This window comes from Saccopteryx leptura, chromosome 2 (assembly GCF_036850995.1).
Source record: "Saccopteryx leptura isolate mSacLep1 chromosome 2, mSacLep1_pri_phased_curated, whole genome shotgun sequence".
Lineage (NCBI taxonomy): Eukaryota > Metazoa > Chordata > Mammalia > Chiroptera > Emballonuridae > Saccopteryx > Saccopteryx leptura.
The window spans coordinates 59168310-59181940 of NC_089504.1; the positions used below are offsets into that span (position 1 = coordinate 59168310).

Genomic DNA, 13631 nt, shown 5'->3' on the forward strand with positions numbered 1-13631 from the left:
GTTGAATGTCACAGTCTTGCATAACTCCAGGGGACACCATTCCCTTTGTTTTCTATGTAAATGGTACCTCCTAGAGCACAATGCACTAGCCCTGGGTTAGACTCCCAGCTTCACAGGACTGGTAAATGGCAGCAGATTCAGGAATCATACCACGACTGCTTAGGTTCTAATCACTTACGTAAGCCACTAATTCAGAAATCCATGTGTGCTCAAACTCTGTGAGTCTTGTATTGAAAATAATAATTATTATTGGTAATATGTTGATAATGATGAGTCAAGAAGGAAGTTGGTTGTTCAGTACTGATCATGACTCAAACCAAGACAAGCGCCCAAGGAGAGAGTATTCATACTGGCTTTCTTTCTTGTCTTTTTCAGATATTAAACAGTTTTAGTGTCATGGTCTAATATTTTAATTTTGGAAAAAATTTATACTTATAGAAAGTTGTAGTAAGAATAAAGAAATCCCAAATACCTGTACTTGTTACCCAGATTCACTGATTATTAATAATTCGCTACACTTGCTTTATTATTATTATTATTATTATTATTATTATTATTTGTATTTTTCTGAAGCTGGAGACGGGGAGAGACAGTCAGACAGACTCCCGCATGTGCCCCACCGGGATCCACCCGGCACGCCCACCAGGGGCGATGCTCTGCCCACCAGGGGGCGATGCTCTGACCCTCCAGGGCGTCGCTCTGCCGCGACCAGAGCCACTCTAGCGCCTGGGGCAGAGGCCAAGGAGCCATCCCCAGCGCCCGGGCCATCTTTGCTCCAATGGAGCCTTGACTGCGGGAGGGGAAGAGAGAGACAGAGAGGAAGGAGGGGGGGGTGGAGAAGCAAATAGGCGCTTCTCCTACGTGCCCTGGCCAGGAATCGAACCTGGGTCCCCCGCACACCAGGCCGACGCTCTATTGCTGAGCCAACCGGCCAGGGCCTTGCTTTATTATTTATTTATATTCTCTCTCTCTCTCTCCCCCTGAATATATTAGAAATTCTTGGGGTAGCACCGAGCAGTCTATGCCTTAACATCCCTCCATGGGACTCTGAGGTTGACCCAAGTTTGAGAATGACTGTCTTATGCAAGAATATTTGAGGAAAAATTGTTCTAAGCACTTGCTGTTTTTCTCAAGAAGGAGAGAAGTCAGGAAAAGTTAGAGAGTGTTTTTTAGGATTGAACTTGACATAAAAGAATTATTGTTTAATTTTTTTTCAACCCACTGAACTGAGTAGCATAAAGGGGCTTGTTGGGCAAATTGATGTTTCAAGTTTGTAGAGTGTGCTTAGGTTTGCTTGCTTATATTTTGCATTGGCCTGGGCAGCACCATGTGTATGTAGTCTGTGAAAAGCTACAGGTGCTTGCCCTCAGGATGGCAGATTGCAAGTTGCAAATTTTCTGTCGCGGGGAGGGGCAATTGTTTGCTATTGATTTCGGGAGAAGGGGTATTTCCACTTGACCTGTTTTGCTGGAGAGTTGAGAGAGAGAGAGAGAGAGAGAGAGAGAGCTGAGGGGCTTGGGAGGCCTGCTGAAGTTGATGGGGGCCTGTGAGTCCACGAGAGTCCAGGGAGAAAGGGAAGTGAAGAGGTCTTCCATGCCTGTTTGCTCTTCCTACATTATGAGACTTTAATAAACAGAACGGCCCACCATTTTCTGGCTCTACCGTTCCTTTACTCTCTGCCCGAATCCAGTGAGAACCTGTATGGCCAGGGTAGCAGCCACTGGCCTTACAGGACTCTACGGGCTAAGGAAAAGTTCTAGGATTGGTGATTTCATTAAGTTTCAAATAGAACTTCCCAAAGTTCTATTAAGTTTCAAATAGAACACTCCCAAATCCAATGGACTGGATTCATTTCTGTGTACTTAATCCCCTGAAACTGTTCCCCTCTGCTGCTCACACGCAGACACAAAAACCTTACAGAACTACAAATGTAATCATTACAGAGAAGCTTAATTGTTGTATAAATTGCTATATTCACCAAAGAGGCTTATTATAATTTTCAGAGGATGAGCTTGAATTGAATTGACCCTTTCTAGCAAGTAGTTTAATAAAGTTGTCAAGCATTGAGGTAACATGAAATCATCATCCACATGAAAACTTCATTAGTCTTTGCAATTACAAAATCATATTTCTCTATTTAAATAAATGACTCAGGATTTTACAACCTGCAAAGAAATTTCCAACTTTAACGCGCGCACGTGTGTGTGTGTGTGTATGCAAGTAGAGCCTGAGTCTTATATTAGTAGGTTGACATGGTTACCAATTGTTTATTTCTGTAGCTCGTGTCAGCTACCAGCCATCATAAAACAGACTGATCATGATTGTGTATACAGAGCTAGGGATAAACTTCCAAAGAAGGAACACTGGAACACATTTGTTTGGGTTATTAAAGCCTGGGTACATTTCTGTGAAGTAGTCCTTTCAAGGAGGTTTCTTCTTAGTTAATATGACAAGTTAAATTATAATAAATAGCTTAAATTTCAAAATCTATATGATAATACATTCATTTCAGACAAAAGTCAGTTAATAAGAGGAGGAGGGTAAAGGAAGAAGAGAGAGAAGGTGGTGGAGGAGGAAAAGGAAAAGGAATTTAGGACTGTTTTTTAGAGTGTTTTAAAATAAAATCTGACCCATATTTAAAATTACTGTGGAGGGAGGGAAAAGAAGGTTTAATGGTCATTTCCTTGGAATTACAAACTTGGAATTTTGATAGTATGTATGTATATTTATTCTAAAACTTTGGAAAGCTCCATCTCATAGCAGCTCGGACAGCAAAGATAGGAGAATAAAGGAACAAAGGAAACAACCTAATATATTTTGGGCTTTTTATTTTCCCCTACAGGCAAGTCAATCTTTTGGAAACTGACCATTCTCAATAATGTCCTTTTAATTTCGATACTATGACTCTGTAATAATTTATATTTGAGCCTTCCAACCTTTCTCACCACAGCACCCCTGCCCTATTTGACTCGCTCCCTCATGATCCACTGTGCAATCTGGCAACTCCTTTCTCCTAACTTCAAGCCCAAGATCACACATATTAAGGACTGCCCCACATACTACATTTCTGCTATGTGATCAATGAAAATTTTAACAATATAACTTTTGTGATAGTATAATCACAAGGGCTCTGAGCTTGGGATCCAGAAACCTGAATTTGAGTTTGGGTTTGGTTCATGACCTTGGGCCCCTGCTAGAAAGCACATTGTCCTCATCTGTAAAGTGAGGTAGTTAAGAGTAAGTGAACCAGAAAATACTTTCCCCCCTAGTTTAATTGAGATACAATTGGCATACAGCACTATATCAGTTTAAGGTACATGGCATAATAATTTGACTTACATATATTGTGAAATAATTACCACAATAAGTATAGGTAACATCCATCATCTCATATCAATTAAGAAGAGTTATTCCTTGTGATGAGGACTCTTAGGATCTACCCTCTTAACTTTCAAATATACCACATAGCAGTGTTAAAGTCATTGTGTTGTACATTACGTCCTTAATCCAGTTCCTCCTCCTCCCAGCCCACCTCTGCTAACACAGATCTGATCTCCTTTCCTATATCTATCTTTTTTTTTTCTTTTTTTTCTGAAGCTGGAAATGGGGAGAGACAGTCAGACAGACTCCCGCATGTGCCCGACCGGGATCCACCCGGCACGCCCACCAGGGGCGATGCTCTTCCCACCAGGGGGTGATGCTCTGCCCCTCTGAGGGGTCGCTCTGCCGAGACCAGAGCCACTCCAGCGCCTGGGGCAGAGGCCAAGGAGCCATCCCCAGCGCCCGGGCCATCCTTGCTCCAATGGAGCCTTTGCTGCAGGAGGGGAAGAGAGAGACAGAGAGGAAGGAAGGGGGTGGGGGTGGAGAAGCAAATGGGCGTTTCTCTTATGTGCCCTGGCCGGGAATCGAACCCGGGTCCCCTGAACGCCAGGCCGACGCTCTACCGCTGAGCCAACCGGCCAGGGCCCTATATCTATCTATCTATCTATCTATTTATCTATCTATCTATCTATCTATCTATCTATCTATCTATCTATCTTTCTTTCTTTCTTTCTTTCTTTCTTTCTTTCTTTCTTTCTTTCCTTTCTTCTTTCTTTCTTTCTTACTTTTTTCCTTCCTTCTTTTCTCCTTCCTTCCTTCTTTCTTCCTTCCTTCCTTCCTTCCTTCCTTCCTTCCTTCCTTCCTTCCTTCCTTCCTTCTTCCTTCCTTCCTTCCTCCTTCCTTCTTTCCTTCTCCTTCCTTCCTTCCTTCCTTCCTTCCTTCCTTCCTTCCTTCCTTCCTTCCCTCCTTTTTTCCTTTCTTTTTCTGCTCAAATATTTTCTTTTAATTATTTCTATTTTTATTTATTACTTTACTGCCTAACAAATTGCCACAAAACTTAGCCATTTAAAAAGAACACACATGCTTCACAGTTTCTGTGTGTTAAGAATCTGGGCATTGCTTAACTAAGTCCTTGCCTTCAAGGTTTCTCAATCAAGGTGTTGCTTAGGTTATAGTCACTGCAAGGCTTAACTGGGCAAGGATTTGATCCCAAATTCACATGGTTATTGGCAGGATGCAGTTCCTAACTGGATCATGGACTAAGGGCCTCAGATCCTCACTGACTGTTGGCCAGAAGCTGCCCTCAGTTCCTTGTCCTATGGGCTTCTCTAATATGCCAGCTTCCTTCCTCAAAGAGTACAAGCTGGCTTGACCTGTGGTGGCGCAGTGGATAAAGCACCCACCTGGAAATGCTGAGGTCGCCGGTTCGAAACCCTGGGCTTGCCTGGTCAAGGCACAAGGGAGTTGATGCTTCCAGCTCCTCCCCCCTTCTCTCTCTCTGTCTCTCCTCTTTGTCTCTGTCTCTCTCTCTCTCTCTGTCTCTCTCTCGCCCTCTCTCTCTCCTCTCTAAAAATGAATAAATTAAAAAAAAAGAGTGCAAGCTATGAGGGCAATAGAAATCATGCTAGTAAGACAGGAGTCACGGTTTTTTGTTACCTATTCATCACCTTTGCCATATTCTATTAGAATCAAGACACTATGTCCAGCCCACACTCAAAAGGACTTGAACCACTGGGGGTCATCTTAGAAATCTGCCAACCTCAAGACTAATTGGGAAAGGAGGGAAAAAGAGTTGTTTTAAGATTTCAAGGATAAAAGCAAGACTAGAAGATGAAAGTAGTTCAGGGTAAGCATTGACCCTAATAAAGGTAGAAGTTAGAAGGTAGAATGGGGATGTGACTTACAGCATTTTTGCCCCGGTATCTTTCTCTCTCCTAGTTGATGACATAAAGGTAAAGCTGAGGAGACAGTGGGTATAATATACAATAGACAATATAATATACATAAGACAATATAATGTACATATTATATTTATTGCATGAAGAACTGCTTTTTTAAATGGGAAAGTAAATAGAAAATAATGGTAATGGAGTAGTAGGGTAGAGGAATAGCAAAGAGGACTGAACATATCTCTCTGGAAAGAAGTGACCCAGAGACTCTCTGGGCAGCAACAAGCATCAAATAAAAAAATACTTAGAGTACAGACAAGATCTAAAATAGGTGTCTGCAACTGAAGACAGCCAGGATAGAAGAACCAAATTCTGTAAAAGGAGAAGGCTCGTCCTAAGACAGATTCTTTAAGACAACACCACATAGAGCAATGGAGTTGGAGAGAGGACAGGGAACATTTTTTAGCAGCATCTACCAAAACAAATTTTATTTAATAAACATTTTATGAGAGGAAGAAGGTTGCAGGACTTTTCAAAGCCTTTAATACGTTAGTATGCTCTGTGAAACCATGAGCTGTGTGGGAGGAGGGTGGGGGTTGAATAGGCAGTGTTTCTTACAAGCATTTGTTTGATACGGAGGTGGAAACATGCTACACACCTTAGGGAATGCTCTTTATCAGATGCCTGCATCTTTTTTTTTTCTTTTTTTCTTTCTTTCTTTTTTTTTTTTTTTTTTTTTTGAGAGCAGGAAGGGTGAGGTCTGGTTCAACTATTTCTAGTGAGCCAAGAATGGTGGCCAATGGGTGAGCAATAAGCAAAATATTTTTATCCATCACCTATGCGTTAAGCAGAAATGACCATAGGATCTGAACATTGGGCACTATTAATGGGAAAAATACAAAACCAGAATTAGAGCAGAAGTCACCAGATCATCACCTTTTAGGTCTATCCCTTGAAATCCCTGCAAATTCCCGAAGCCTTGTCTATTACAATTCTCTCCAACACACTCTTTCCCCTGCCTGCTGATGCTCATCTTTCTTGTCAATAAGAAAGGAATCAGAGAGCTTACCCCATGGACTTTTCTCTTGGAATATTTTCATTATCATAGTGTAAGGGCAATAAAGTGAGATTCATTAAGAGAGGCAAGACAAACATGTACGGGTCTTCAATTTTTTTTTTTAATCTATTGAGAGATGAGATTGAGAGAGATGAAATGATTTGAGAGAGAGAAAAAAAATGCGGAGGAGAGAGAGAGAGAAACACTGACTTGTTGTTCCATTTATTTATGCATTCATTGTAGATTTTTGTATGTGCCCTGAACAGGGATATAGGACCTACAACCTTGGTATATGAGGACAATGCTCTAACCAACTGCACTATTCAGTCAGGGCCTTAAGAGCCTTTTCTTAGAAAGTCTTTTTTTAGATTTTTTTTAAATTTTTATTTTATTTATTCATTTTAGAGAGGAGAGAGGGAGAGAGAGACAGAGACAGAGAGAGAGACAGGGGGGAGGAGCTGGAAGCATCAACTCCCATATGTGCCTTGACCAGGCAAGCCCAGGGTTTCGAACCGGCGACCTCAGCATTTCCAGGTCGATGCTTTATCCACTACGCCACCACAGGTCAGGCTGAAAGTCTTTTTAGTACAGAGAAAGAAAGAAGAAATCAGGGAAGGACTTCCTGACAAACCACAAAGAAGATAGTTCATCAAAGGATGCTAATTTCTTTAGAATGAGTGGTAAATTACCCACTGATGGGATTAAGACACCAGTGCCCTTTAAATCAAAGGCTGGGAGACCACCCCTCAAATAACTCGGTCAGCTGAGGGTCCTATCTAGCTGAGTAGAACAAGACAGCTGTGACAGGCCACTCCTTTCTGTAGTATACAATGCTGTCTTTTTAGGTTAATCCTTCAACAAAATTATAGTTACTTTCTATGGTTAATGAATACCTTTTAAGTGCCCGCTTCATTTAATTGTCCAAAGGCCAGTTGGTCCCAGCGTGTATAAAGCTATGAGCTGGCTAATGAGAGCATTCTCTCTGAGTAAGGGAAGCAGGGGAGTGGCTGGGCCAGGGAGCTGGGTTCCAGAGAGCAGGGATGCAGACAAGAACTGGTGTTGTGCTCTGCGCCCTGGCCCTCCTGACAGGCTTCCTGGTGATCTGCCTGGGGGCCTTCTTCATCTCCTCAGGCTCTGTATTCAACTGTCCGGGGAGCCTGATCCTGGCCTATTGGCTTCTCCCTCTGGGGTTTGTGATCCTTCTGAGTGGAATTTTCTGGAGCACCTACTGCCAGGCGAGTGTAAACAAAGGGATGTTCAGCCCTATGCTCAGACAACACCCTGCTCGTGGGGCCGTGACCCCGGCCATGGTGGACAGGTATGTGCTGAGAAGCCGGAGGGCTAATGAGGGCTGAGACGGGGCTGAGTTCTGGAAAAGCAGAATGACTTCTAATCCCGCAGTGGAGCGATTTCCATGTCTCCTGGGGCTGCATGTCTAGAACTGAAGCTTTATCATTAGGGCATCTCTCTGGGCTTAGTTATTGGGGATAATGGTGCTGCCTCTGGAAGAAACCATGCAGTAAAGGAAATTTATCTCAGAGACTCCACCCTGTCCCCCCGAACACATTGAAAACCCTCCTAAGCCAATTTGAGGGGCTCAACTTGAAGGCTTTTTTCTTGTATCATGGGAGCCATCCTTAGGGGCTGGAGGTGGTTAGTTATACCGCATAACCTGGCTGCCAAGTGATAAGGAGAACAAGTCCAGAACCGAAGTCTGCCGCATAACAAGTGACAAGCAGGCAAAGAGTCAGTCCTACCTTCTCTCTGTGAACTTGGTGAAGTCCCAGTTTAGCAGCCTTTCAGGTGTTCTGAACATACTTTGCATGAAAGATTAATTTGAGGCAAAGCAATAATATTTCAGAGGTAAGATTCAGTTAACCCTGCCACATTGTGCCCATTAGCATGGCTATTATAAAAAACATACAAACAGAAAACAAGCATTAGCAAGGATGTGGACAAATGGAAAACCTAGTGTACTGCTGATGGGAATGCAAAATGGTGCAGCCACTGTGGAAAATAATATGGAGGTTCCTCAAAACATTAACGGTTCTGACCAGTTAGCTCATTCGATTAGAGCATCATCCCAAAACACCAGGTTGTGGATTAGATCCCTCGTCAGGGAACATACAGAAAGGATGAATGAGTACACAGCTAAGTGGAATAACAAATGAATGCTTTTCTCTCTCTCTCTCTCTCTCTCTCTCTCTCTCTCTCTCTTTCCCCTTCCTCTCTGTCTCTCTAAAATCAATCAATAAAAGAAATTTAAGAAACATTAAACATAGAATTTCTGTCTGATCCAGAAATTCCACTTCTGGGCATACACACAAAACAACTGAAAGCAGGGACTTGAACAGATATTTGTACAACAATATTTATAGCAGCATTTTCCACAATAGCCAAAAGGCAGAAACAACCGTTAGTCCACCAGTGAATGAAAGGATAAACAAAATGTAGTATATACGTAGAACAGAATATTTTTCACCCTTCAGAATTAAAGAAATTTTGATGCATGCTACAACACGGATGAACCTTAATGACACTATGCTAAGGGAAGTAAACCAGACACAAAAGACAAATACATACGATTCCACTTATATGAGGTACCTAGTGTAGTCAAATTCACAGACAGAACGTGGTACAGTGGTTCTTAGGGGCAGGAGACAGGAAGATGGGGAGTAATTGTTTAAGAGGCACAGGGTTTCAGTTTGGGAGATGAATAGTGGCAATGGTTATATAACAATGTGAATGTACATACCATATTTTTCGCTCCATAAGATGCTCCTGACCATAAGACATATCTATAGTTTTTAAGTTTTATTTATTTATTTATTTATTTTAGAGAGGAGAGGGAGAGACAGAGAGAGAGAGGAGAGACAGAGAGAGAGAAGGGGAGGAGGAGCTGGAAGCATCAACTCCCATATGTGCCTTGACCAGGCAAGCCCAGGGTTTCGAACCGGCAACCTCAGCATTTCCAGGTCGACGCTTTATCCACTGCGCCACCACAGGTCAGGCAACATACCTATGGTTTTAAGGAGGAAAACAAGAAAAAAAAATATTCTGAACCTAATGGTGTGTTAAAATATTTAATAAAATACCGTATTTTTGCTTCATAAGACACATGGGCATTTTCCCCTCCACTTTTGGGAGGAAAATGTGCGTCTTATGGAGCAAAAAATATGGTACTTAGTGTCACCGAACTGCACGCTTGGCTAATATGGAAAATATTATGACATATATATTTCACCACATTAAAATTTTTCAGCTAACCTTATGGTTAGTATCAGACAACCAAAACCCTCCTATTTCTTGGTTGGACACAGGACCATTCCGGGATAAAACATCAGGCATCATCTTTAAGGTACAGGCTGCAAGACCTCATCAATCCTTCTACCCTCGTCATCTAAAATATTTTAGCTACTCCATGTTGTTTGAATATAAGCAATTTTACCCATGACTTGGTTTTTTACATTATTGTTCTTATTAATGATGCTAATTATAATAACCAAAATCCACTCCCAATGTTTATTATACTTACTAGCAAGGTCTCTGGATTTGGTAAAAGTTAAGATAACTGAAATGATTGTAGAAGATGCTTCTAGAGTGCTGATTTTATTTTGTATAAATGTTAGAGAGTTGCCTCCAGACTTTGAATTCCTGATAAGAGTAACTGATTACCTTTGGGGTGTAGCTTAAATCTGCTGACACATACATAACACTACAATATCTGTGCAGAAATGTTTTAAAGTATATTATGGACATCAGGGTGCCTCCACTTACTGACTATTCCTCCTGCAGCTAATAGACGCCCAACCCATTTAAAATGGCTAGGAAAAGACTATACTTTCAGGGATCATTTCTATAGTTTGTTACTAAAATGGCTAGGAAGTCAGTCAATGGAAAGCTAGATTTCTCAGAAGCATTTGCATGCAAAATGGGTGCCCAGGTTGAGGTATGACAGCAAGTGGGTCTGCATCGGTAGAATTCAGGGCCCTGGGAATGTGGACTGTTCTGGGAGGGATTAGGAGAGGTGAGTCACATTTGAGGGGCAGGCGGCAGTCATCCTGGAGCCTCTCGAATTACTCTGGGGACAGCTCACCTTTCTGTCTTCAGTGTGTTCACACGTGTGCCCCAGGACGGAGCCTTGGCTGCTCTGAGTGAAGGCTGAGGTTTGTGCTGTACAGTAGACAGCAGCCTCAGCCATTTGGCTTTGGGCCTGGTCACATTTGGAAAGGAGCTGTGGCTACAAATGGCAGTTCCTGTTCTGTTGTGGTTACACACCACAAACACTCCCTGTAGACACTGGAAGAACTTGCTCTATAAATACACATCTCAACCAAGCTCACCCTCTCTCTTCCTCACCTCCATGCCACCCCCAACCCCATTCATAACGGAGAAGTTGGAAAGATTTAGCAATTAGCCACACTGGGCAAGATTACTAATGAGTACATCAGCTCTGGCGTGAATGGCTCTATTAGCCATTGGCCTGATGGCGTGGAAAAAGCTGCATCTGAAATCCACATAAAGTTTTCAATTGAAATAGCATGGCAAACAGTTATGGGGTTTTTGTTTGTTGTTTGTTTTGTCTTAACTAGCTGTCGAGATTTGAAAGCTTGGTGGGAAAGAGAGAAGCGGCTGCGGTAGTTCAGGGAACTGCAGGGAGATGGCTTCCATTCATTATTTTGCTGGCTGAGAGGATCAGAGACAGTGAGTGCAACTGAGTAGAAGATGATATATGTGAATGGGGACAAGGATGTGAATGGACTAAATAATTGGGTAGAGATGTACCACAGTCAAGGCCCCCGTGTCCCCCACACTGCTAAGGACCTCATACTGAAAGTCCCTGCTTCTAAGAGTAAGAGAGAGAGAACTGCTCAGAATAACCCACTCGGGAACGTGTGACTAAAGAGACCCACACCTATGTCTGATAAAACAGGCTCTGCTAGAAGAGTGACACAGTTTTAAAAAACTGGTGTTGCCAGGGAAGAAATACATCTGTTTCAAAATCAATGTTTCTTAACAGTTTAACTTTGCCCAGCATGATTAGAGAAAGACAGACATATGCGTCTTTGGCACCAACCACTTGAATAACACATGTATGTGTGTGGCATTTTGTCCCCCAGGCCAGATTTTTACCCTCCTGCTTATGAAGAAAGTCTTGATGCTGAGAAGCAAACCTGCCCTGCAGAGGGAGAGGCCTCGGATATCCCTCCACCTCTGTACACCGAGATGGACCTTGAATTTGAGGATGAAAACGATGCTCACCGAGAAGTACCGCCCTCCTATGACGAGTCTGTGGCGGACAGGGCGGTGGCAGCAACGCCATCACAGGAGGCCCAGGGGCTGAACCAAGAGCGCTGGAGTGGGGGAAGCTCTCCAGCGCGCACGACGCCCCCTCATGGGATACAGCTGCTAAAAATAAAAGCGGGCAAGGGATCGTGGGAGGAAAAGCCATGCCAGTGACCCTGCACAAGAGCTCCCTGAGGGGATCCGGAGTCTCTAAGAAATCTTGTCAGCTCTAGTATATTTTGTTCTACGACAAGAGGACAGGTCAAATGGCAGGCTGCTGGGAACACATGCAGCGGATGCTTTAGAGCTTGGACGAGAATCTTCATCTCTCTGGGCTCAGTTTCCTCCTCTACTGAGTGAAGAATTTATGCTGGAGTCAATAACAGTTATGGAGTGCTTTTTATATAGCAAGCTCTGTGCTATGAACTTTCTATGCTTTGGATGTAGGCCTCATCATAACCTTCAGAGATGGGTGCAACGGTTATTCGCATTTTACAGATGCAAAAACCGAGGCTTGGCGAAGTTAAGAAGCGTTTCTAATAACACAATTATTTCTAGGAGGATGAAGGAGGGTACATAGGAAGGCAGGGGAGGACGTATTTACTTCCAACTTTTGTGCTAGGTTAACCCAGCCTTACTTCCCTCCTTATAGGGAGCAGTTTGGACTTCTCTCCCCTTTCTGAAAGTGGGCCCTTAACAAAAAGGGGAGCCCCAAGGTTGTTGCAATAACTCAAAGCCCTTGGAGAGGCAGCAGAGATTGCTTTAGAGTTCCTCTGCTGGGTTCTCTTTGAAAATGTAAATAGGCCTCCAGGTTTTCCGCCCAGGAGTTTGGCCCTTACCTCTTGCTATAGTTTCCTTTCATCTGATCAGTATAGTGCTGATGAAAGATGGTTCCTAATGGTAGCAAGCAGCCACTGGTGAACGGGCACAGGTGGGGCTTTGAGCAGTGATGGGAAGGATGAAGATTGCTCAGGAGGAAGAAGGTTTCTGAGATGGGATGCAGTCCCCTTGGCCTCCTCTTCCCTGTTCTCGCTGAGTGCACAGATTTAGACAGTGCATCCTGACGAGTACACAGGAAGCCACATAAAAGAAATTCCTGGTTCCTTTACACAGAGCATGAATTTGGCCAGCTGTGATCTGAATTCTTGACCTCAGAGCGTCACTGGATATGCAAGTCACTCATCGTTGTCCAACCGGATTGTGATCGTTTATTAGCAATGCAACTTATTACTACTCTCCTATCGCCTCTTTCCACCCACTACGGAGACAGTTATCCTGAGACTTTCCCTGGGGTCTCAGTACATTGACTGACCTGAACAAGCTTTACTGCAGGGCTTTCCTCCAGAGTTTGCATTGGTCACAGATGGCTTTCCCAACTACTGGTAGTCATATGAAACAAACGTGAATTTTGGTTTATATAAGAAAATTGTTTTAGTCTTTCTACTGCAATAAATTTTGTACTTAAACTTTTCCTTTTTGCCATTGTTTTGTATCAGAAGAAAAATCAATAGAGTAACACAAGTCAAAGTTTCATTCTCTATGTGGAACTAATATAGCATCCAAATGAGTAAATCTTTTTGCAAAACCAAACACTACTTAATGAAAACTCTTGATTTAGAAAATTAGGAGCTTTTTAAAAAGAGATACTACTGCCTGACCTGTGGTGGTGCAGTGCATAAAGCGTCGACCTGGAACACTGAGGTCACCAGTTCAAAACCCTGGGTTTGCCGGGTCAAGGCACGTACAGGAAGCAACTACTAAGAGTTGATGCTTCTTGCTTCTCCCCCCCCCCCCAACTCCTCTCTCTAAAAATCAAGAAATAAAATCTAAAAAATAAAGAAAAAATAAATATTACTAAGAGGTATTTATTGCATTAAAAAAAATACATGCTCTGAAGCAAGCATCAAGAACATGGGTATTACCCCAAAACAAATCCTACCTTTGAAAGGCCTGGCAATTAAAATGCACTGGGCAGGTCAGAGAAGAGTGTTCTGTGTGGTTAACAAGAATTCACTGGCCACCCCTGGGGGAATTTACCCAGGGGAAATAGACATTGTATCCCCACTTCCACTTAAGTT

At 42.8% G+C, this 13631-nt stretch overlaps 1 protein-coding gene and 1 pseudogene across 1 annotated transcript; both read left to right on the top strand.

Annotated features, from left to right (window-relative positions):
* Positions 1 to 7236: 7236 nt before the first annotated feature.
* Positions 7237 to 13019, top strand: TMEM252 (transmembrane protein 252). Its single transcript, XM_066368038.1, has 2 exons — positions 7237 to 7585; positions 11388 to 13019. Exons 1-2 carry the CDS (start codon positions 7308 to 7310, stop codon positions 11725 to 11727), a joined length of 618 nt encoding a protein of 205 aa, XP_066224135.1. The 5' UTR covers positions 7237 to 7307; the 3' UTR covers positions 11728 to 13019.
* LOC136396341 (small nucleolar RNA U3) lies at positions 10099 to 10185 on the top strand (annotated as a pseudogene).
* Positions 13020 to 13631: the final 612 nt, after the last annotated feature.

Excerpts from the sequence above, each read along its gene's own strand:
- TMEM252 (XM_066368038.1), top strand. The coding sequence starts at position 7,308 with ATGCAGACAAGAACTGGTGTTGTGCTCTGCGCCCTGGCCCTCCTGACA. Across the intron at positions 7,586-11,387 it reads ACCCCGGCCATGGTGGACAG|GCCAGATTTTTACCCTCCTG; the intron begins GTATGTGCTGAG and ends TTTGTCCCCCAG.